At 39.8% G+C, this 25,700-nt stretch overlaps 1 protein-coding gene across 1 annotated transcript in view; it reads left to right on the plus strand.

Moving 5' to 3' along the window:
- The window catches only part of LOC124863206 (myosin light chain kinase, smooth muscle-like), a 46,050-nt gene extending 20,433 nt beyond the window's left edge, over positions 1–25,617 (plus strand). The window contains exons 6-22 of the mRNA XM_047357496.1: positions 680–841; positions 3,305–3,439; positions 13,264–13,416; positions 16,270–16,440; positions 17,216–17,251; positions 18,093–18,220; positions 18,310–18,463; positions 19,780–20,091; positions 20,184–20,286; positions 21,448–21,651; positions 21,733–21,950; positions 22,038–22,161; positions 22,901–23,053; positions 23,136–23,265; positions 23,341–23,428; positions 23,514–23,654; positions 24,795–25,617. Of these exons, the coding sequence (XP_047213452.1) occupies positions 680–841; positions 3,305–3,439; positions 13,264–13,416; positions 16,270–16,440; positions 17,216–17,251; positions 18,093–18,220; positions 18,310–18,463; positions 19,780–20,091; positions 20,184–20,286; positions 21,448–21,651; positions 21,733–21,950; positions 22,038–22,161; positions 22,901–23,053; positions 23,136–23,265; positions 23,341–23,428; positions 23,514–23,654; positions 24,795–24,997 (2,615 nt within the window). The 3' untranslated portion in view covers positions 24,998–25,617. The remainder of the gene's footprint in view (positions 1–679; positions 842–3,304; positions 3,440–13,263; positions 13,417–16,269; positions 16,441–17,215; positions 17,252–18,092; positions 18,221–18,309; positions 18,464–19,779; positions 20,092–20,183; positions 20,287–21,447; positions 21,652–21,732; positions 21,951–22,037; positions 22,162–22,900; positions 23,054–23,135; positions 23,266–23,340; positions 23,429–23,513; positions 23,655–24,794) is intronic.
- Positions 25,618–25,700: the final 83 nt, after the last annotated feature.

A 25,700-nucleotide genomic window follows, 5' to 3' on the forward strand; every position in this document is an offset into this window, starting at 1 on the left:
TCCTGTGCTGGGATATACTATCGGACTCAAACTCATGATGGATTTAAAACCTTCTTGTTAGCAATCAAAGCTTTACGGTCCTCACACTTTGAATGAATGTGCTGATGTCAAACATTACAAAGTTCAGCTGGAGCATCGATAAGTTACAAGTCAAACAGAAACCAGTGGACAGCGGTGCATTCAACAAACGGTGCACAATATGACCTTTGCCTGGGTGGTGGAGATAAGCCATTCCTTTCTATTTTTTTGTTTTTTGTTTTCTCCATTTCCTTATGCAAAGTGCATGTCTGTAATCCATGACTATAAAAACAGAGGTTTATAGTAGATGCGGGTTCTGGTTAAAGGGAGAAAGTCTACGAAGATAAGCAGCTGCCTGTTATACCTGAAAGGGTCTGGGTAAAACAAAAAAGATTTGTTACGTAGGTGGAGTCAGTGCAGTTAAAGGGAGGGGTGAGAGAAGAGGGTCTTAACATGTGCAGAAAAATGTGAGGGCAGAAGGCAGAGTGGTTGCTGGTTTAACTGCTTGAATATAAGTGGCTTGTTGATTTTTTTTTTTTTTTTTTTTTTTTTTTTACAGAAGAGAAGGCAAGCTGTGGAGGCTCACACCACAGTGTCAGAAAGGAAGTGTGATAACCAGCCAGAGAAATGACTCTGTAACTTCTTTTTTTGTTCTATTTAGACCCTGGAGGGCTCTCTAAAACAGACATGAACGGTGACAGCAGTAAAAAGCGTTATGTGTCAACTTTCAAGCTGCACCTCCAGCCATCACATCCCCCATATGGTCAAACAAATGGGAAAAGAACAAAAGACACCAGGACTTCTGGCAAATGCTCTGAAATAGGTAAGAGCTGAGGAAAATCAGATGATGTCTGTATTATTCTAATATATTTGACTAACTTAGTAGCTTATTATTCCAATATATTTAGCTGGTTGCATTTTCCATGTTACTGATGTCAATAGTTCAACCAACAAGTCTGAACAAGGCAGGTCGGTACACTGAGTAAACAGACTGCAAACAGATCGCATAGCAGTTTGAGGTTTATTTTTTAAGTACAGTTTACAGTCATAAGTTATTCAGATAGATTATCTTTATATGTGTACACTTTAATTCATATACATCTTTTGCTTTCCTTTTAGCTCAAAATGTCTAATTTTCTATGCTAGCAAATAAAGAAAATTATCTTCGTCCCTCTTTCTTGTTTTCTTACCATTTAAAAGTGTTAAATTGTATTATTCCTTTAAACTCATCATGTATGTCTTTGTTGTTTATTCAGAGTATTGCATGATGTATTTGAAAAGACAATAATCATCTGGCATGCATGACTGCACACTTTTGTTTGCCAGTTGACGTGCTTGTCTGCTGAATTTGACGTGTCACAATTTTAGTAACTGAGAGAAGGAAACCATTATTGGGCTATCGGCAGGCTTTAATTGAAAAAAGATGGTGTCCGGAGCAACCTCTCGATCTTCTTAGCTCAGCTTGAATAAATAATGAATAAATATAAAGAAAGGGTTGTAAAGATCAACCTCTCACAGGACAATTTTCATAACTGTTCGTACATTTTACAGTGTATTTAAAGCTGTAAATGCCAGCTAAAGGTTGCAGTTAAAATACCTGCTTTGTTAAATGATAACTTGCATATTCCAAATTGGTTTATATGAATTAAAGCTGCTAAATCAGATCTTGTCCATTTTGGGATGTTCTGTTTTCTCAGCTTTGTTGCTTAGCATGCATCTGAAGTAGAACCGTGCAGGTGATGACACTTCAGTTAGCCTGCATCCCCAACATAGCATTTCATTTCTTTAACAAGACCGTGCCAGAATGAGGAAGGGAAATTCTTGAGAAAACAGAAACCAACCCCCACATGGCTGTGATCCAAATCTAACAAAATAACTGCTTCTGTCAAACAGAACACGACATTTACCTTTTGTGCATTATCAATCAAAGATTTGCACACACTCTCCAAAAAACAGCATAAGCTTTGACCAAATTATGCAGGTTTAAAATCAAAGTACATCACTAATGTCCATATATAGTTTTTCTGTGCAATGGTCACATCTTTTAACAGAAAAATGTTTAAAAAAGAAATACAGTAGTGCAACCATTTTTGGTAACTGAAAAAAAAAATAAGTTGCACACCATTCGATACTTCCTTGCATACTATTTTAATTTCTGTAGTGAAACATGTTACTTAGAAAACAGAGACAGAGCAAACTTTATACTCGGCACAATGGTTTACAATATTGATATAGGTGAAAGACCACGTTTCTTTTTTTAAATGTTCCTAAAAAATCTCAGGTGGAGACATTTTTTAACTTAAATTGAAGGTATACTTCACGGCCACTTCATTAGGTCCACCTGTTGGACCTAATAAATAGCCAGTCAGCCAATCTTTATGGGGCAGCAACTCCATACATTTAGGCATCTATATAGTAAAAAAGACTTGCCAAAGTACAAACCAGGCCTCAACCCAAGGCAAAACACAAATGTATGTGGCTTTGAATGTGCCATAGTTTTTGGAGCCAGATAGGCTGGTCTGAGTATTTCAGAAACTGCTGATCTGCTGGAATTTTAGCGCCCAATTGTTTGAGAAAATATCCAGGGAGCGGCAGTTGTCTGGACTAAACTGCCTTGCTGATGTCAAAGGTCAGAGGGAAATGAAAATACTGCTTTGAGTAAGAATGGCACCTTAAATGACCACTTATTACAACCAAGGTGTGCAGAATATTACCTCTGAATGTCCAACATGTCGAAACTTGAAGCAGATAGGAAACAGCAGCAGAAGAGCACACCAGGTGTCAGTCATGTTAACTAAGTACAAGACACTGAGACTCTGAGACAATTATTCACACAGGCTCACCTCAATTGGATAATTACTATTTGGAAAAACACATTTTAATGGTAAAGCCAGAATTTGGTGTAAACAACTTAAATCATGTATCCATCCTGCTTTGTATCAACTGGTCACAATGGTGGTGGTGCTGCAAGGGTAAGGGGGATAGTTCACACAACCCGTTAGTACCAATTGAGCATTATTTAAACACCACAGCCTACATGAGAATGTCCATTTTTTTATGACCATAGTGCACTCTTCATGTGATGGCTACTTCCATGAGGATAATGCAACATGTCACAAATATCGACTAATCTCAAACTGGTTTAGTCATCAGATCTCAATTCTGCAGAACCCTGTTGGAACAGGAGATTTACATTAAAGATTTGCATTCAACAAATCTGCAACTACTATGTGATGCTAACATGTCAATATGGACCAAAATCTTTTTAAACCTCTTCTCCTTGTAGATTGTCCCCAAACTCTGGATCCACCCATCTTTATAAAGCCGCTTGAAGATTGCTGTGTGGATGAAGGAACTGACTTGGTGCTGCGAGGAGTTCTCACAGGAAGTCAACCCATTAAAGTGACATGGCTGCACAATGGTAAGTAAGACACTATTTACACTGTTGTATCTTTGCTCAGTGGTAGACATTGGCTCAAATAAACAAAGCCTCTGACTTCTTATAGATTTTACTAGGTTTTATTTGAACACAGGTTCACATGTAAATTGTACTTCCATTCACCTAATTTGTGTAAGTTGGCAGTAAATATTTGGAAAAAAAAATCAAATATTGATAACTTAATTTTACTGCAAACATTAAGGATTAGTTTCAGATCATGCCATACTTATCTATTTTTATCTTTGCGTATGTAGCAGATACCAGCTACTCTAAAACATATCAGAGTTCATAATTTAACCAGTCTTATTAGTTGTCAAAAATAAAATTTTTCTCATAAATTATCAGTGAACTTAATTCCATGTGAAGCATGAATTTTACCTTTCCAGGGAGTTAATTAGTATTAGCATTAAAAGAATAAATATTGAAAATATAACAGTTCACTAAAATAAAAACAAAAGTCCAATATAAACCAAAAAACGTCAGTCAGGAATTTTTTATGAAATGGTTTGAAGGATTCAAAAACTTACTGAAGGTTAAAGCACATGTTCAAGATGTAAAAACAAAAATGGAGTCTAGCAGTGCTTCATTTAAAATAGACAACATGGCTTGGCATACAATTTACAACAAACAAGCTACAGTTCACAAGGGTTGATCAAGCCTTCGTGAATGGATTGGGTTTATGGCCTTTAATTAGTTTGGTTGTGTGTCTTCCAATACAGCATGGCTTCTGTGTGCTGCAAGCTTTCAGAAAAACAATCATCATGAGGTTTGAAACAGCCAACCAGAAGTCGATTTTGGTCTAACTGTGCCCATGGGTCGACAACAAAGGAAATATTACTTACTTACCTAAATTGGACTTTGCTTATGGCGTCTAAGAAGAAAAGCAGAGTATCAATAATGTCCTCAGATGCAAAAATAGTGGTGTTGGTAGCACAGTACAAAAGAATTTGAAGGTCAGATAAAAATGTTTGGGAAACTTGCTTATTATTTTGTAGACCTTTTTAAGCCCCTGGAATGGCTGAACTTGGAACTTGGACTAGATTAAGTAACTATATTGGTAAGGTAAGTTTATTTATGTAGCGCTTTTCATTAACGAGACACTCAAAGCGCTGTACATACAATTACAATACAATCACAAAGAAAATAAAAACAGATACAGACACAGAAAAACAAATCAAATGATACTACAATCCTTCTAAGAAATCTAAAAATCTATGAATCCTTCTGAGAAATCAAAAAATCTCTGGCCAACATTACAATGATACAGATAACATTAATAATCCTTTGGGTTTTACTGGTAAACGCTGGTTCTAAACCAATCTTTCTAAAGAGGTAATTATATACAGGTCCTTCTCAAAATATTAGCATATTGTGATAAAGTTCATTATTTTCCATAATGTAATGATGAAAATTTAACATTCATATATTTTAGATTCATTGCACACTAACTGAAATATTTCAGGTCTTTTATTGTCTTAATACGGATGATTTTGGCATACAGCTCATGAAAACCCAAAATTCCTATCTCACAAAATTAGCATATCATTAAAAGGGTCTCTAAACAAGCTATGAACCTAATCATCTGAATCAACGAGTTAACTCTAAACACCTGCAAAAGATTCCTGAGGCCTTTAAAACTCCCAGCCTGGTTCATCACTCAAAACCCCAATCATGGGTAAGACTGCCGACCTGACTGCTGTCCAGAAGGCCACTATTGACACCCTCAAGCAAGAGGGTAAGACACAGAAAGACATTTCTGAACGAATAGGCTGTTCCCAGAGTGCTGTATCAAGGCACCTCAGTGGGAAGTCTGTGGGAAGGAAAAAGTGTGGCAGAAAACGCTGCACAACGAGAAGAGGTGACCGGACCCTGAGGAAGATTGTGGAGAAGGGCCGATTCCAGACCTTGGGGGACCTGCGGAAGCAGTGGACTGAGTCTGGAGTAGAAACATCCAGAGCCACCGTGCACAGGCGTGTGCAGGAAATGGGCTACAGGTGCCGCATTCCCCAGGTCAAGCCACTTTTGAACCAGAAACAGCGGCAGAAGCGCCTGACCTGGGCTACAGAGAAGCAGCACTGGACTGTTGCTCAGTGGTCCAAAGTACTTTTTTCGGATGAAAGCAAATTCTGCATGTCAATCGGAAATCAAGGTGCCAGAGTCTGGAGGAAGACTGGGGAGAAGGAAATGCCAAAATGCCAGAAGTCCAGTGTCAAGTACCCACAGTCAGTGATGGTCTGGGGTGCCGTGTCAGCTGCTGGTGTTGGTCCACTGTGTTTTATCAAGGGCAGGGTCAATGCAGCTAGCTATCAGGAGATTTTGGAGCACTTCATGCTTCCATTTGCTGAAAAGCTTTATGGAGATGAAGATTTCATTTTTCAGCACAACCTGGCACCTGCTCACAGTGCCAAAACCACTGGTAAATGGTTTACTGACCATGGTATCACTGTGCTCAATTGGTCTGCCAACTCTCCTGACCTGAACCCAATAGAGAATCTGTGGGATATTGTGAAGAGAACGTTGAGAGACTCAAGACCCAACACTCTGGATGAGCTAAAGGCCGCTATCGAAGCATCCTGGGCCTCCATAAGACCTCAGCAGTGCCACAGGCTGATTGCCTCCATGCCACGCCGCATTGAAGCTGTCATTTCTGCAAAAGGATTCCCGACCAAGTATTGAGTGCATAACTGTACATGATTATTTGAAGGTTGACGTTTTTAGTATTAAAAACACTTTTCTTTTATTTGTCGGATAAAATATGCTAATTTTCTGAGATAGGAATTTTGGGTTTTCATGAGCTGTATGCCAAAATCATCCGTATTAAGACAATAAAAGACCTGAAATATTTCAGTTAGTGTGCAATGAATCTAAAATATATGAATGTTAAATTTTCATCATTACATTATGGAAAATAATGAACTTTATCACAATATGCTAATATTTTGAGAAGGACCTGTACAGAACATCCAGGAGAAATGTTTTGATAAGAAGCCTGTGAAGGCCATCTCGGGGCACCTGAATTAGACATACAATAAATGTTTTGGTTCAGGCCGGCTGTGATTTTCCGCCTGCCTTCAAAGTCTTATTGGCATTCTCAATTTCAAATCCAAATAGCCAAAATTCTGGTACTTTCAGTAGATCCTGAGCAAACAACTTTTTCCAAGATTAAATCATATCACCTTTGAGTCCGGGAAACGCTGCCAGCTGCAATTCTGCTCTCTTAACATATCAGTCTAAGTGCTGAGAGCTCTAAAGATCCCTTCAAACATCCCAGGCAGCTTTGGAGTGCTTTGAACAGCTGCCGATGTTTTACAAATCTTTCGATAAGCCAGATAACCGCCAACTCCAAAAAGCAGAAATCCTGTTAACAGAAATCCAATTATGTACAAACCTTCCACGTCCTCAACTGACATTGTTGTCAGGCACACAATCTTCCACTGCTGCCAGGAATCCATTGCGTATCCGGAGAAGAACGTCCCGCCTGGACAAGAGGGTTCTCCTTTACTCTGTCTTCCCGTCGAGAAAATTTGATCAATTCAATTCAGTTTATTTATATAGCGCCAATTCACAACACATGTTGTCTCAAGGCACTTCACAACAGTCAGGTACATACATTCCAATTAATACTAACAATGGAACAGTGCAGTCGGAGTTAGCATTTTATTCAAATTGGATAAAAAGTTTTTCTATCTAAGGAAACACAGCAGATTGCATCCAGTCAGTGACTTGCAGCATTCCCTCCTCCCGGATGAGCATGTAGAGACAGTGGACAGTCACTGGCGTTGACTTTGCAGCAATCCCTCATACTGAGCATGCATGTAGCGACAGCGGAGAGGGAAAAACTCCCTTTTAACAGGAAGAAACCTCCAGCAGAACCAGGCTCAGTATGAGCGGCCATCTGCCACGACCGACTGGGGGTTTGAGAGAACAGAGCAGAGACACAAAAAGAACACAGAAGCACTGATCCAGGAGTACTTTCTATGGGAAGGAAAAGTAAATGTTAATGGATGTAACTCCTTTAGTCGTTTCACCTAGAAAGAAAGAACCGATAAACTCTGAGCCAGTTTTCAAGGTTAGAATCTGAAAGAGAGCACATAGAGTTTGTTACAGTTAAGCTCAGTCAATCGACATGTCTAGGAGAGAGAAAGGGTTAAACACTAAACGACAAGGCTATGTGGATCATTGGTAGAGGGTGAGCATTAAGTTGTTGTAAGGAGAAGCCCAGACGATTCCCCTCTCCAGAAAGGTGTCACAGGTAGACACAGAACCAGGCCAGGTGTAGCTTCTAGGAAGAAAATAGAGAGAACAAGGTTAAAAGCTGAAATAACAGGAAATAATGCAAAATTGGAGAGTAGTGTGAGAATGTAGCGAAGAGGGTGAAAGTGGTCATTATGTCCTCCAGCAGCCTAAGCCTATAGCAGCATAACTACACAGATAGTTTCAGTTCAGATCATTTAGTTAAACGGTGCTTATTTACAACAATATCGTCTCAAGGCACCCCACAAAGGGTCCCACTGATGGTCATTGTTATACTAAAAACCACAAGGATTGGGATACCTCTCTCTTTTAGACTGATCACAACCATCGGAAAAGAGAAGGGGTCACACATGTAGCAGAAATGGAGGGTGTGTTTGCACCTCAACCATAACTGAGCCGGTTTAGGCTAAACCTGACTCCCCCTTACTCCAACCAACAGGGAGGGAGGAAGGCTCCCTCCCTGATAAACTAAGACACTCTTACTATAAGCTTTATCAAAAAGGAAAGTTTTAAGCCTAGCCTTAAAAGTGGACAGGGTGTCTGCCTCACGGACTAAAGCTGGGAGTTGGTTCCACAGGAGAGGAGCCTGATAAATAAAGGATCTGCCTCCCATTCTACTTCTAGAGACTCTAGGAACCACCAGTAAACCTGCAGTCTGAGAACGAAGTGCCCTGTTAGGAACATATGGAACAATCAGATCTCTGATGTATGATGGCGCTAGATCATTAAGGGCTTTATATGTGAGGAGGAGAATTTTAAATTCTATTCTGGATTTAACAGGGAGCCAATGAAGGGAAGCTAAAATAGGAGAAATATGATCTCTCTTTTTAATTTTCATCAGAACTCTTGCTGCATCATTTTGAATCAGCTGAAGGCTTTTAACTGCATTTTGTGGACATCCTGATAGTAACGAATTACAATAGTCCAGCCTTGAAGTAACAAATGCATGGACTAGTTTTTCAGCGTCACTCCTGGATAGGGTATTTCTAATTTTGGCAATGTTCCGGAGATGAAAGAAGGAAATCCTAGAAACCTGTTTAATATAGGATTTAAATGACATGTCCTGGTCAAAAATAACACCAAGGTTTTTTACTTTATTACTGGAGGTCAATTTAATACCATCCAGGTTTAGTGATTGACTAAGCAGTTTCTTTTTTAAAGACTCCGGTCCAAAGACGACAACTTCTGTCTTGTCTGAATTTAGAAGCAAAAAATTTAAAGTCATCCAAGTTTTTATATCTTCAAGACATGCTTGTAGTCTATCTAACTGGTTGGGCTCATCAGGATTTATGGATAAGTAAAGCTGAGTATCATCAGCGTAACAGTGAAAATTTATCCCATGCTGCCTGATAATTTGACCTATTGGAAGCATATATATAGTAAAGAGAATTGGCCCAAGTACTGAACCCTGTGGTACTCCACAATTAACCCTGGAGTTTAAAGATGATTTATCATTTACATGAACAAACTGGAATCTGTCAGACAGATAAGATTTAAACCAGCCTAGCGCTGTTCCCCTGATCCCTACAGCATATTCCAGCCTTTTTAAGAGAATATTATGGTCGACTCTATCAAATGCAGCACTGAGATCTAACAGAACCAGAACAGACACAAGTCCATTATCTGAGGCCATAAGAATATCATTAGTGACTTTCAGCAGAGCTGTTTCAGTGCTATGATGAGCTCTGAAACCTGACTGAAACTCTTCAAACAGGTCATTGCTGTGTAAATGCTCACACATTTGATTAGCAACAATTTTCTCAAGAATCTTAGATAAGAACGGAAGATTGGATATAGGTCTGTAATTTTTCCAAGTCATCTCGATCAAGCAAAGGTTTCTTAAGTAAAGGTTTAATTACAGCTAACTTAAAAGCCTGTGGTACATATCCATTTACTAAAGATAGATTAATCATGGGGCTAAAATGGGGCTGGTAATCAGAGGGAACACGTCCTTAAATAATTTGGTTGGGATTGGGTCTAACATACAAGTTGAAGGTTTAGATGAAGCTAATATTTCTGATAACTCAGGAAGCTTCACAGGATCAAATCAGTCCAAACACAAATCAGGTTCTGCAGTTATTTCCAATGTTGTCTCACTTGCTGAGGATGAAGTAATCATCTTCGGGAGTATGTCAAAGATTTTCTTTTTAATAGAATCAATTTTATTTAAGAAGAATCCCAAAAAGTCATGGCTGCTAAGAGCTAAGGGAATCGATGGCTCAACAGAGCTATGACTCTGTGTAACTTTAGCAACTGTACTAAAGAGAAACCTAGGATTATTCTTGTTCTCTTCTATTAATGATGAGAAATAAGCTGTTCTAGCTTGGCAAAGTGTCTTTTTATACAACAGTAGGCTATTTTTCCAGATTAAGTAGGAATCCTCTAGGTGTGTAGAGTGCCATTTTCTCTCCAATTTTCTAACATTGTGCTTTAAAGTACACAGCTCTGAATTAAACCAAGGAGCTAGCCTCCTATGAATGATTACCTTCTTTTTCAAGGGGGCTGCATTGTCTAATGCATCACGCAATGATGAAGAAACACTATGAACAAAATAATCAATTTGTGAAGGGGCAGAAACAGAGTTATTACCCTCCATTGTGCTTTTCAGTGATAATGAGGAAATTAAAAGTGGAACAGATTATTTAAAGGTTGTTACAGCATCGCCTGATAATGATCTACTATAATGAAATTTTCTTTCAGGTGTGGAGTACTCGGTTAAATTAAACTCAAAGGTTATTAAGAAATGGTCAGACAGGACAGGGTTATGAGAGAATATTGTTATGTCTTTACACTCAATGCCATATGTCAGCACAAGGTCCAGAGAATGAAGACAAAGGTGGGTAGGTTTGTTAATGTTTTGAGCAAAGCCAATTGAGTGTAAGATAGCATTAAACGCTATAGTTAGGCTATCACTTTCAGTGTCAACATGAATGTTAAAATGCCCCACTATAATAACTTTATCTGTATTTAACACTAAATCAGATAAAAGGTCTGAAAACTGATCTAAAAATTGAGAGTAAGGGCCTGGTGGATGGTACAAAACAACAAACAGAAGAGGTTTTAGTGCTTTGCAATTTGGATGAGGAAAACTAAGGATTAAATAATTCAAAAGAGTTGTAGCTATTGATTGGTCTGGGACTAATCAATAAATCCGACTGAAAGGTGGTTGCTACTCCTCCTCCTCGCCCAGTAATTTGAGGAATGTGAATATTTTAATAATTAGTAGGAGTTGACTCATTTATAGTAACATAATCCTCTTGCTGCAGCCAGGTTTCTGTGAGGCAAAATAAATCAATCTGATTGTCACAAATCAGGTCACTAACTAGCAATGTCTTTGAAGAGAGAGATCTTATGTTCAGTAAGCCACATTTAATAGTTTTATTTTTCTTTTCGGTCTGAGTTGTTTATTTTTATGAGATTTTCCTGATTTCCTCCTTTTAGATTATTTTTTAACCTATTCAATTTTGGCCGAGGGCGAGACACTGTCTTAATAGGGTAATGGGTGGGTAGCAGTACAGAAGCTGCAGAGAGGAGTATTAAACTACAACCCTGCTTCCTGGTCTGAACCCTGGGTTGTCAGAGTTTTGGAGAACTAATAGATTGCGTTGAGAGACCTCCTGACCAAATCCATAATGAACAAATTAGGAGGATATGCGAACAGAGGCTCTAAGAAAAGCTTAGACAAAAAGCTGAAGCAGGGCAAAAAATGGGGGAGGATCAAGGAGAGAATGGAAAAGCGTCTGACCCCACCGAGAGCAGAAGAGAAAGCAATATTGACTACTTAGTCAAAGAGAGAAAAAGCAAAATATATTTTACCACCAAATTAACATTACAAGATAAAAAGTGAGGTAATTCTGTGTTTCAAGAGAGATTGTTACATAGACAGTAACAGCAGGCATGTGGAAACATGATTTTAAAGGAGTGAAATCAAATTCCATAGTATGATAAAAACACAGTGCTTTACTTGGAACCTCCAATTGTCTATAAGCTGTTTTCTCCCATGATTGCATTTTATTAGATCACCAGCCAGATGTGATACATTGTCAGCAAAGTTAAAACAGTACTCCACTCTGCAAAACATTTGTCTTACAACTGACTGAAGATTTGGTTTGAAAGGTGATATTTTAATGTTAATCTTTTTATCTGTAGAAGAGCTTTGGGAAATGATATTTTTGATTAAAAAGGAGAAATCTGAAAGCCAAAAATACTGACCACAAAAATTGTGTATGTGTGTGACTGAATTTCTGTTCCTACACTAAAAATGACCACACTATTTACAGAAAAGTATGTTTTTCATTATATAATTGTAAAGTTTCACATTGATTGCGTGTCGATTTTAGTTGTTATTGGTATAACAAGTACTTGCCTTTGCAGCAACACAGTCTTTGTGTTAATGGACAGGAGTCAGAGGGGTGTAAGTTTGGAGAACCAGTAGGAAACTCTCATGAGGAGCTCAAGGTTATATTTACTCGGAATCAAGCTAATAGCTATTGAGATTCTTGCTCCCGTCTAGTCAGAACAGGTCCTGTTCTAGACTTATTTGTCTGCTTCAGTGAATGCTGTATTAAGTGTTTTTGTTACACCTCATCACCTTTGCTTTTGATAGGTCTTCATATTACCACCTTCTTAAATCCACCACCTTGCACACCTGACTTTGTGTGCATTGTTGCCACAATGCTTCCACTGCCAACTCTAAAGTTCCTCTTTCTTCTAATCAACATGTTTTCCTCCGTGTATTTTGTTTCCTACAGATTTCTTATAATTTCCTCTCAAAAAAAAGCACAACGTCTCTTTTTTTGTAATACACTGAACATTAATGAATCTGTAGGAACTATCTGTTAAGCATCTGTGGATGTAATGGCCCAGTTTTGGACTTGACAGTAGAAAAAACAGTCATTGTAAATGAAAGTTCTGGGAAAATAGTCTAATAGTCAAAACGTACCTCATTTAAACAACAACCATTTCATTCATATATTTTCTATCCACATCCAGTCCAAGGTGCACCTTGAACAGTTCTCTAGTCCATCACAGGGCAACACATAGACACAACCAACTGACAAATGACTTTGCACACATTCTCACACCCAATTTAGAGTGGCCAGTTACCTTAACATGCATGTCTTTTGACTGTGGGGGGAAGGTGAGTTGACCTGGGAGACCCTGTACAGAAGGTTGCTCTGTTGGGATTAAAACCCAGGACCTTCTTGCTGTGAGACAACAGTGTCAAGAACTCTACCACCACACTGCCATTTAACCAGCTGTCTAAACCAAAAGTAACAAAGTGTACAACATTTAGTACAGCGTTAGGTCAAGTAACCTCTAGGATAGCGTTAAGTGTGGATGTTTTTTTGGAAAGTTGTTTTCAACAACAGAGATTTGACTCCATGCGATTATTTTTTCCTGTTTCTCCAAACCAGAATACCTCTGACCTCTGCAGGCAAGACACAGACTGATAGTATCTACAGTTCCCTACACAACCCCACTTTAGTTAAAGCGAACTTTCCCCTGAATATAGTGGAGAAGAATGTTCCTATTGTTTTTTTAATTGGCAGGTGAATTGGCGCTTTTTGGAAACTCCACCTTAAATGGCAGGGATGTGAGTTTTGTGGTGAGGGAATGCTTACCAGAAGATGCTGGGGCCTACACATGCTTGGCTGAAAACGGTGCAGGGATGACATCCTGCAGTGCAGCTGTGTTTGTTAAAGGTAAGACAGATCATCTTGAGACACATTTTCATGCTAGTTTATAAAAAAAACAGCTTTTGCAGTTTTATTGTTTGACTTCATTAACCAGCAAACTACTTTCCAACACAGTTAATGACAGTTATTTCTTCTGAAAAAAGTGCTGTGCAATGGAATTAATACTCATTTAACTGTCTCATATTATGTTTCATTACAATAGCAAGCCATCACGCATTCCGTGGTGGAAACAGAGGCTGGGGACTCGGGGTTGGACTCTTTCATCACCCAGGCTGAAGTCACCGAGGTGGTTAAAAAGCTCCGCGGTGGCAAGGCTTCGGGGGTGGATGAGATCCGCCCTGAGTACCTCAAGTCTCTGGATGTTGTAGGGCTGTCATGGTTGACACGCCTCTTCAACATTGCGTGGCGGTCGGGGACAGTGCCTCTGGACTGGCAGACTGGGGTGGTGGTCCCCCTTTATAAGAAGGGGGACCGGAGGGTGTGTTCCAACTACAGGGGGATCACCCTCCTCAGCCTCCCTGGTAAGGCCTACGCCAGGGTATTGGAGAGGAGAGTCTGACCGATAGTCGAACCTCGGCTTCAGGAGGAACAGTGTGGTTTTCGTCCCAGCCGTGGAACACTGGACCAGCTCTATACCCTCTACAGGGTGCTCGAGGGTTCATGGGAGTTTGCCCAACCGGTTCACATGTGTTTTGTGGACCTGGAGAAGGCATTCGACTGTGTCCCTCGTAATGCCCTGTGGGGGGTGCTCCAGGAGTATGGAATCGGGGGCCCTTTATTAGGGGCCATCCGGTCCCTGTACGAGCGGAGCAGGAGTTTGGTCCGCATTGCCGGCACTAAGTCGGACCTGTTCCCAGTGCATGTTGGACTCCGGCAGGGCTGCCCTTTGTCGCCGGTCCTGTTCATAACTTTTATGGACAGGAGTTCTAGACGCAGCCAAGGGCCGGAGGGGGTCTGGTTTGGGGACCAGTGGATTTCGTCTCTTCTTTTTGCAGATGACGTGGTCCTGCTGGCCCCCTCTAGCCAAGACCTACAGCATGCGCTGTGGCGGTTCGCAGCCAAGTGTGAAGCGGCTGGGATGAGGATCAGCTCCTCCAAGTCCGAGGCCATGGTACTCGACAGAAAAAGGGTGGCTTGTCCTCTTCAGGTTGGAGGGGAGTTCCTGCCTCAAGTGGAGGAGTTTAAGTATCTCGGGGTCTTGTTCATGAGTGAGGGAAGAATGGAGCGGGAGATCGACAGACGGATCGGTGCGGCTGCCACAGTAATGGGGGCGCTGTGCCGGTCCATTGTGGTGAAGAGAGAGCTGAGCCGAAAAGCAAAGCTCTCAATTTACTGGTCGGTCTACGTTCCTACCCTCACCTATGGCCATGAACTTTGGGTCATGACCGAAAGAACGAGATCACGGATACAAGCGGCTGAAATGAGCTTCCTCCGTAGGGTGGCCGGACACTCCCTTAGAGATAGGGTGAGGAGCTCGGCCATCCGGGAGGGGCTCAGAGTAGACCCGCTGCTCCTCCACATTGAGAGGAGCCAGTTGAGGTGGCTCGGGCATCTATACCGGATGCCTCCTGGACGCCTTCCTCGGGAGGTGTTCCAGGCACGTCCCACCGGGAGGAGGCCCAGGGGACGGCCCAGGACACGCTGGAGGGACTATGTCTCTCGGCTGGCCTGGGAACGCCTTGGGCTCCCCCTGGAGGAACTGGAGGAGGTGTCTGGAGAGAGGGACGTCTGGGCGTCTCTGCTGAGTCTGCTGCCCCCGCGACCCGGTCCTGGATAAGCGGAAGACGACGAACGAACGAACAATAGCAAGCTTTCATGTGTTTTATTGGGATCTTATGTGATAGACCAACACAAAGTAGAAAATAATTGTTCTAGAAGTAAATAACTTACATTTCTTTCTTTTACCGATAAAAATCTGAAAAGTGTGACCTGTATTTGTATTTGACACCTTTTATTCTGATACCACAAATAAAAGCAAGTGAAACCAATTGCCTTCAGAGGTTCACTGATATGTGTTTTCACCTAAAGTGGTAGGCTAGGCAAGGAGACCATTAATCAGAGAAACATAAGAGGTTGATGGTAACCCTGGAGGAGCTTCAGACATATACTGCTCAGGTGGGGGAATCTGCTGACACAGCAACTGTTAGTGGTGTACTCCACAAATCTGACCTTTTATCAAGAGTCTCAAGAAGAAAACAATTGCTGGGGTATAAAACTGCAATTGGCCCAATTTTTAAAATGACCACAAGGCACATAGGGTAAATAGCAAACATGTAGAAGAAGGTGCTCTGGGCAGAGTTCATGGGAATATGGATTGAGCTGAATACAGGACCATCCTGGAAGGACACCAGTTAAGCTGCAGAAGACTTGACGTTGGGAAGGAGGTTCTTTTCCAGCAGAGCAATGACACTACATATGGAGCCAGAGCTACAATGGAATGGATTAGATGAGTCATATTCATGTGTTCAACCAAAATGCAGACCTAAATCCAATTGAAAGTCTGAGTCAAAACTTAAAAACAGCCGTTCACAGATGCTCTCAATCCAATCTAAGTTCCAAGCTCTTTTGCAGAGAAGTATGCACAAACAATTGTGCATCTCTATGTGGTGGTAAAAGGTGTTTTCCAAAAGACTTGCAACATTAAACGCAACGTCGGCTCTTACAACAAACTATGAATACAAAAAAACATGATTTTGTCAAATAATATATATATATAATAATATCACATTTCTTCCTATTCACTTTATGCATTGCTTTGCTTTTATTATCAATGCTTTTGCCAGACACAGTAATAGCTTGTTGGCGTTTTGTTTTTGATGTTCCCCACTTTTCCTTTCCTCTTAATTCCAACCAATTCAGACTTCGAAACTATCTGCGGTGTCTCAAAGTTACCCGCTTCTGCATTCAAGAGTCTGATGCAAAATGGACAATCTTCGCAGCCCTCCAAAACTGAGCTGCATAAGTTTAAAGAATCAATTTGTACGTCGCCTGTACAATCTGATCAACAGAGCCCAGTCTCCTCACCAAAAGGTACAGACATTCATCACACATTTAATAGTATCTTAATTTGTGGCCATTTTCATTATTTTATTTTGAATGTTAGAACCCATATACACTACCAGTCAGAACATTTGGACACGTTATTCAATGGCTTTTTTTTTTTTTAAATTCTTTTCTACATTGTAGATACACAGTGAAGACATCAAAAAAGTATATAGAATTATGTAGCAAACAAAAAAAATGAAATTACTCAAAACATCTTTTATATTTTAGATTGTTCAAAATACGCCCCCCCCCCTTTGCTTTGATCACTGTTATGCACACTCTTAGCATTCGGTCAATGAGCTTCATGAGGTGGTCACCTGAAATGGAACAGGCTTGAGGTAGGAATAGAAATAAAGACAAAATAGTGAGAAAGTCTGTTTAAATGTTTGGCTGACATTGTATATCATGTTGTAGTCTGGAGGAAAATCTAACAGTTTTTTTTTTCCTGCATAAGGAAATTATCTTGACCTCAGGATGTTTCTTTGTAGTTTCTGAAAGGAAACACACTTCCAGTCCTTGCATGATTGGCTGTCAGGCGACATGTATACCAATTTTACAAGCCTTCCACAACAATGTAGCTCCCTGATACACCCACTGAACGTTTTCAGTCCCAACTAAAAGCCATGTAGGGTAGTGGACATTGCACTGTGGGAACACTGAAACTTCCTGAGTCTATAAACTGATAGCCATAGTGCTCAAATTGAGCCACACCTTCAATTCCAGCAGCTTAAACCTACCTGCTCTTCATCTCTCCCCACAGAAGTCATCCCGAAGAAGAGAACCAACTCAGCGACAGGTCAGACAAGCAAATTACTTTTTTTTTGCCAAACTTTGATATGCACCTGAGCAACATTTTTTAACTTTGTGCCAGATGTTGTTTTCAATATTAAATATATTTTTCAGTCACTGCTTTTTCTGTGATATAGCTGTTGCAGTTTAAATTGGGGCTGTAAATTCCTTTTAAGTCTTTGTTAGAAAAGAAAAATATTTGGCACTAAGGTATTGGGCTTCTTTATACTGAGAAACATTGCCTTAGGGTGTTGGCTGCGTGAACAAAAGCATGAGAACCGCACATGATAATGCCTGGACATCTGTTGTTGAGAAAACATACTGTGTTATATTTGTTTTTCCTTGTTTTAACTTTGTGAATTAGATATGACAGTCGGCTAGAAATAAAACACAGTGAGTTATCTGTTACCACTAAAGCTGTTTAATATAAGGTTATCTTATTGAGCTCATTTAAATTTACCACCCTGATTCCACAATATTTACATACAGACAGTATGTGAGAAGAAGATAATTTAAGCTCTTATATGGACTTATTTTCAAAGACTGAGCTGTTTTATCTGTATTTAACATGCTTGACCATAAAAAGAACTGGGTTAGTGAGTATATCATCATTGTTCTGCTCTGTTTCTATATACAACTTTGTATTCTGTAAGCAACAATAATAATGGTATCAGGGTGACTGAAAGACTCTCTCTCATACTGCACAGCACAGACCCCAGATCCCTCTGTCAGACATTTTTTAACCTTTATCTCTAAGTCACACACCATGTTTCATAGTTTCCTTCCAGTGTTATAAAATTCAACTCTGACCTCAAAGTCAAAACACTCTTGTTGCTTTGTCTTTGCAGGCCCAGTGTTAAGCTTCCAGAATTCACCCCAGCATTTTGAAGTGAAATTGGGACAAACTGCCAAACTAACCTGTTTTTTTACCGGAAGCCCCCCTGTGGTATCCTGCTGGATCAGGAACAAAGAACAGGTAACAGCAAAGTAAATGAGCAGCTGTTTGTTTTTCCACAGCATTTCTCTAACCCCATGGGTTTTTTTTTTTTTCTTTTTTGTGTGCAGTTAGTCGATGGTCCAGACGTGTGGACAGAACATACAGAACAGAGCAGTACACTGGTCATAGTAGAGGCTAAACCACAGCACACAGGCTGCTACACTGTTGTAGTAAAAGACCGCAAAAGCTCAGCCCAACACACACTTACCCTTTCTGTCCTAGGTAAGGCTGTACATACAGTATTACATATTAATTTTTTGTAGTATAGATTCAAGAAGATATCAAACATTTCTCAGGGGTTTTATTACATTACACAGCTGCTAAGTACAGATTCAAATTTGAAGGGTAAGTCCTTCTGTTAATTTAAAATTTTATAAACCTACAAGAATTCAAAAGGTTGATATATTGCATCCAATGTCTACCCCTAAGCAAAGATACATCAGTGTAAATAGTCTCTTGCGTACCGTGGTGCAGCAATGTAACTTTGATGGGGTGACTTCCTGTGAGAACTCCTCCTACTACCAAGTCAGTTACTTCACCACACTGCAGTGTTTCAGTGGCTTTTTAAAGACAGGTGGATGAAGAGTTTTAGGAAATTCTACAATGGAAAAGAGGTTAAAAAAGATTTTGGTCCATATTAACATCACAGTGTCACACAGTTGCTGCCAACACTAGAATGAAAGTCAACCGAACCACCACATCCCAAAGGAGCTTTGTTGGACTGAGATCTGGTCGCTGTGGAGGTGGTTTGATTACAGTAAACTCATTATGTTTAAGAAACCAGCTGGAAATTAGTTGAGCTGTGTGACACAAAGGGATGGACATGGTCAGCCACAATCATTTGGCAGTCTCCATTGGTGGTAATGGGGCTCATATTGTGCCAGGAAAATATTCTCCACACCATTACACCACCAGCAGTCTAAACCCCTTGATATAAGACATAATGGATCTATATTTACCAAACTCTGACCCTACCATCTAAATGTCACAGCTAAAAGCAAGACTTATAGGACCAGCCATCGTTTTTTCCTATATATTATTGTCCACTTTAGGTAAGTCTGTATGAATTGTGACCTTAGTTTCCTGTTCTTACCTGACTGGATGACAGACTGGTGTGGTCTTCTGCTGCTGTAGCTCATCTTCTTCAAGGTTCAAAATGTTGTGCATACTATTTTACACACCCTGCTTAGTTTGAACCAGCCTGCCCATTCATCTCTGACCTTTGACAATCAGCAATTTACTTTCTTCCACATGACTGACGCTTAGTGGATATCTTCTATTTTTTAGAACATTCTTTGTAAACCAGAAAGACAGTTGTACTAGAGAATCCCAGTAGATCAGCACGCATGGCATCAAAAACCATGCCACATTCAAAGTCACTTAAGCCCACTTTCTTCCCTTTTTACATGCTCTGTTTGAATTTCAGCAATCCGAGTTCAGATTTAACAGGTGTACCTACTAAAGTGCCAGTGAGTGTATGAAGTGTTTAAACCAAGTGTGGCAGTGTTTTATACATTTCAAACACACCATCCTTCCAGACAAACCAGAGCCTCCTGCTTCGTGTCCGGTGGCCTCTCTCATATCTGTATCCAACCTTGTGTTGTCCTGGTCCGGACCCTGCTACGACGGCGGCAGTGCCATCCTGGGTTATGTGGTGGAAGTGAGAAGCCAGGGACCTTCTGAGTCTGGGGAGTGGAAAAAGCTCACTGTCGAGTGTGCCAGTACCTCATACCAAGTGTCGTCCGGGCTGCAACCAGAACAGGAGTACTGTTTTAGAGTGAAGGCCTATAACGCAGTGGGGGAGAGTGAGCCCAGCCCACTTTCAGCAGTGGTGAAGATGGAGAACACAGGTTGGGTGTAATTAATATTTGAAACCATACCTGACAGCTGTAATTATAATAAGAAACCTTTAATTTAATATGGGTTGTGTTTGTTTTTGTAGAGTTTAAGAAAACACAAGAAGAAGCCACTCAACACTCCTGTGTCATTATTGAATCTTCCCACAAGGTTACAGATCACTACAACGTCCATGAGAAATTGGGAACGTAAGTATCTGCAGCACACACATTCACTAGCACTTGTTTTTCTTTGAACTTGAGCCAAAATTATCTTTCTCGAGAACTTCAATGATTGCATATGGGAGGAGATGAACAAGAAAATGTGACGTAAGAGTAGCACGATAGAGGGGAAGTTCTGCCTGAAGCTGTCATTGCAATGTGAGCTTGTAGAAACATGTTCCTCTAAAAAGGAAAAAGAGTTTATGGCATAAGGTATCATGATGTTTTACTGTAAGTAATAAATAAGATGTCACTTTGACAGATGAAGCAAAGAGGAATCACTTATCTGAAAAAATACATTTAGTATCCAGGTTTGGTTTTTAGCACAAGCATCACTGCTCAAAAGCTTTAAACCACAGCTAATTTTTCTTATGGTTTACTCCCATAAAGCCAGATTTTCTTGTAATCTTTTAATGTAACCTCAAACTTCAGACTACCTGAAGGTTTCTCAAAGTTTGCTTTTTGGGAATGTGGCTTTGTTTCTCTCTCATTTTCCATCCAGTCCTCTTACCTGACCATGACAGCACATGAAAATACTGGGCAAAAACAGTTTAAGGGTTCAAACATACTACACAACATAAAAAGTGTCTTAAAGTCATGTTTTTGATAAACAGAAATAAAATCCAGTTAAGACCTGACAAAGGACCTACAATCTGCAACATCTTTCAGTTTGTCCATCCACTTTATGCAAAGATTTCTCTTCTTAAGAAATTTACCTTGTTTGTGCAAGAAATCCTATTTTATGTATGCCAAAAGTAACATTTTTCATTAAAGTAGTGGTAATAAAATAACTTTTTGTGATAAGCTGCCAGTAATAAAGTGCTTCGGGGTCTGATTGATTCTATGTAAATAAAACATTAGATCATCTATTTTTTGTATACCTTGATGATTGACAAGTCAGAGTAAAGTGACTGGACTAAAAAAATATATTCTTCTAAAATAATGCCTGGAATATAAGAAACTAAAAAGGGGTCCAGAGAAAATCTTGAGACCTTCGGAAGGTTCCAGGCCCAAGATCAGCAAAATGAGGGATGACTGACCAGCTTTGCAGAGTAATAAGCTTGCTCACCTTTATCTGCTGAGATGTTCTGTAAGGCTCACATTTCATCCCTAAAGTTCTTAAGTGGAACTGACATTTGTCCCCTTCAGGGGAAAATTTGGCCTGGTGTTCAAGCTCACCCACAAGGACACAGGGCTTGTGTGTGCGGGAAAGTTTTACAAAGGACGTCGGGCCAAAGAGAGGGAAGCTGCTCGCAAAGAAATCGAACTGATGAACCACCTCCATCACCCCAAACTGGTCCAGTGTCTGGGAGCTTATGATCACAAACCGGAGATGGTCATGGTAATGGAGTTGTAAGTATCGTTATGTTAAACTCATTGCAATACTTAATCCTGGGTGTCTGCCAGATGTCAGAGTTGTATTTCTTCCTGCAGTATTGCAGGCGGGGAACTCTTTGAGCGCATTGTGGATGACAACTTTGAGCACACAGAGCCTGCCAGTGTGCGCTACATGCAGCAGATTCTGGAGGGGATCGCCTTCATGCATCAGCAGAACATTGTTCACCTGGATCTGAAACCTGAAAATATTGTTTGTGTAGACACCACTGGCACCTCCATAAAGATTATTGACTTTGGATTAGCCAGTAAACTTGGTACAACAAGGAAAAATTATTTTAATATTTATCCATCTCAATTGTGTTGGATATGCGTCTTCAGTTTTGTATCTCACATTTGCACAGATGGCAACACAGCTCTGAAGGTGATGCATGGCACTCCTGAGTTTGTAGCACCTGAAGTTATCAACTATGAACCCGTGTGTTTGGCTACAGACATGTGGAGCATCGGCGTCATCTGCTACATCCTGTGAGTCACCTTGTTGTCCCATCTGCATCAAAAGAATATTTTGACAAAGTTATTCACTTTATTTCCAAAATGTAACCCCCTCAGAACTAATCCTCCTTTTCTCAGGTTTAAACTACAAACTTCAAAGTATTTCACTGGGATTTTATGTGACAGACCAACATAAAATAAAGCATAATCATTAAGTGGAAGGAAATAACACTCTTTCTGGAGGAAAGCTAACGCTGCACCATAACTTGAACAAATTATCCCCACAGTGATGCATGGTGATGGCAACATCATGCTGTGGGGATGGTTTTCCTCAGCTGGAATAGGGAAGCTGGTCAAAGGCGTTCCTAAAAACACAGTTATGGGGGATGAAGACATTAACGCCACACACCTTTCTGATTTTAATTTGTCAAAAAATTTTTAAACTGTTTCCTATTTATTTTCATTCCGCTTCTCAAATATGTGCAGCTTGTGTTGGCAAAAAATCCCAATAAAATTAATTAAAGTCAGTGGTTGTAACATTACAAAAGGGAAATTGTTTAAAGGCTATGAAGAGTTTTGTGAGGCATGTAGATGTAAAAATATAGTTTTAAGATTTTCAACTATAAAGAATACTAAATCACACTGAAGTATGATTTTGAAGGGATCTTCTTACTCCAAATGCCCAACAGAATGAAATATCCTTTGAAACCTCAGACATTGCCACCTAGTGGAATAAAATTTGCAAAGACTCTTCTCAATCTGTCTGTTTTAGGCTAAGTGGTGAGTCTCCATTCCAGGGAAACAGTGATGCGGAGACGCTGGCCTTGGTCACAGCAGCTCAATGGGAGTTTGATGAAGACAGCTTTGAAGATATCACAGAGGAGGCCCAGAATTTCATCAGCTCTCTACTAAATAAGAACCCCAGGTCATTGTACAGACATATGACCAAAACCTTTCAACAGACACTGTTTTCTGACCTTCTAACCTAGCTTTCTTGCATCTACAAGGCGGAGAATGTCTTGTGAAGAGGGCCTGGCCCACCCCTGGATGGAGAAGTTTGACTCTGAAAACCTATCTTCCACAAAGAGTCTGTCGAAGGAGAAGATGAAGAAGTTTTTAGCTAGGCAGAAGTGGAAGGTAGTACACTATATTTGAGCATTTTGTCCTCTGGAGCTGAGTTGGTTTGTTGTCTCATTAAAATGTGTCTTATAGAAAGCCGGCAAGGCCATGCTAGCCCTAAAGAGAATGGCTTTGTTGTCTAAAAGTGATAGCACTGCAGTCCTCTCAAGCCCTGGAAAGGGTGAGGCACTTTCTGTTCTTTCCTCATCTTACCTGAGCTATTTTACTTTATTTGTATGACATTATTTATTACTTTTGTCTCCTAGACCTTCCACTGAGCCCTGAAGCAGAGGATGCCCTGCAATCTTTGGAGCGTAAGATGCAGGGACCACCTAAATTTGCCAAGAGCCTGGAGGACCAGAAAGTAACTCAGGGCTCCTGTGCCCGCCTCTCATGCCACCTCAGTGGTATGCACCTGCCCCTTTCAAACAAAGCAGCTAGCACTGAAATTAAGAATAGACTTTCTGCTGAAGTTAATTCAGAATGGTTAAAATTAAAGCAAGTTATGTAGATCAAAACCTGTCAAGACTGTATGTTCATTAAGATTTATGTTAACCAGAGCCACTTGTCCATCCTGTTGGTCTTTTTGCTATTCATCAACCTGGTCAACAGGTTTGGTATTTTAGTCTCATGATCTAAGGTGCACCTGATTGTGAAACCAACAAGAAAGGAGAGGTCAAGGTTGCATAATTCCAACAACCAGTTTTAAAGCTGGAACTTCCAGCAACAGGAGTGAGTTCAGTCTAAAAGAGACTTAACAACCAAGAAAAGATGTTTAATTTCTTTCAATGCAAAAACTCACAGCAAGATGATAACTGGAGTCTACATAGAAGTCTTGCATTTAAGAAATATTGATTGGAAGACAAAGGTAACAATTGAAAAGTGAACACTAATAAAAACCATTTTCAACATTTTTGAACAACTGAATATTTTGTTTGATTACTAAATATTCTGTAGTAGAGGTAAAGGCAAAGTTCCCTAGAAAGGTTATTTAGGATTAAAATTGACATATGTAATATTTCTCTGAACTGAAAGCAAACCTTACACCAGGTCCACGTCCATATATACACAAACAAAACCAAAATAAACGTATATACACATTAACCCAAAAAAGCTGAATTAATAATCATACATTATATTTAAAGTATAATTAAAAAGAAAGTAATTTACATAGAGAATTTTCAGCCAGCAAAGTGTAGAAGACAAGGTCAGCTTGTCCAGCTGATCAGAAACTTTTTAATCTACATTTACAGATTTAAAGCTGCGATAGAGGAGAGTAACTCAAATCTTTTCGTTTTATTGCTTCATTTATGCAATTTCAACATTATTTTTTCAGATGCAGCTTTGTTAGAAAATCATTATTTTAAACAGTTTCTTTTTAATATACTAATAAAAAAGAAAAGAAAAAAAAAAAACAATTGGACTACCTATTTACTTGTTACTGTATTCAGCCCCGGATGGCTCTTATTTGACTTCATGGTGTAAAAAAACGCTCCAACACTAGATATCTCACTCCTCTTATTTTTTTTGTTGTTTTTTTACTGCAGGATATCCTGATCCAGAGGTGGTGTGGCTGTGCGGAGATGAACCTGTAGAAGAATCGTCCACAGCCCAGATAGAGTATGAAGACGATGGCCGCTGCACCCTAATTCTTTCAAACGTTGGACCAGAGGACGCCAATGTTTACACCTGCAGGGCAACTAATGATCATGGGGAGATATTCTCCAGAGCTAAACTAACAGTTCTATAATAGTCAATCTATCATATCTATCTAGCTATATGCAAAGAGGAATTATCGAAACATGATGATCTTGAGTGCCTTGAATATGTACAGTTACAATATCCTCTGATGTGGGGAGGTCAAATGAGGAATGTACTATAAAGCTTGTGGTGCAACTGGAAAAGTATAACATACACGGTTTATATAAAGTACCTGAATATAGTTACAAAGCATGATGCCTAAGTGATATTTCCTTATACGGCTTAGATACATTTATACACTGATTTAAACGTAGTTTTAGCTCATATTGTGAACAACGGAGCATAGCTGCACTAGTCGATAAATTGATTAATTTTAACTGTTGGTATCAAATTGTGAAGATGACATATTATCTGCTTTAAGGTTTTGGGGGAACATTTTTAAAATGTCTTAAGTCTGAATATATTGCTAGAATGAATGTAATAAACTCTTATTTAGTTTTAAATAAAATGCATCTTAAGTTTTTGTCCTACAGTGTGCCACCTTTGCTGCTGTTTGTCCCATCATTTGGTTGTCAAGAACCTGTGAAAATTTGTATGCTGCCAAACATTGTGCAGAGTCATGGAGACATTGTGCAGAAATATTTTTATAATAAAACTTGGTGAAATGTCTTGGGTTTTTTTTTACTTGGTAAATGGATTCAATATCACCTCTCTGCCTTTTCAGACAAATAGCTGCTACTCCTTTAAGGGGA

Source organism: Girardinichthys multiradiatus, chromosome X, assembly GCF_021462225.1.
Source record: "Girardinichthys multiradiatus isolate DD_20200921_A chromosome X, DD_fGirMul_XY1, whole genome shotgun sequence".
Taxonomy (NCBI): domain Eukaryota; kingdom Metazoa; phylum Chordata; class Actinopteri; order Cyprinodontiformes; family Goodeidae; genus Girardinichthys; species Girardinichthys multiradiatus.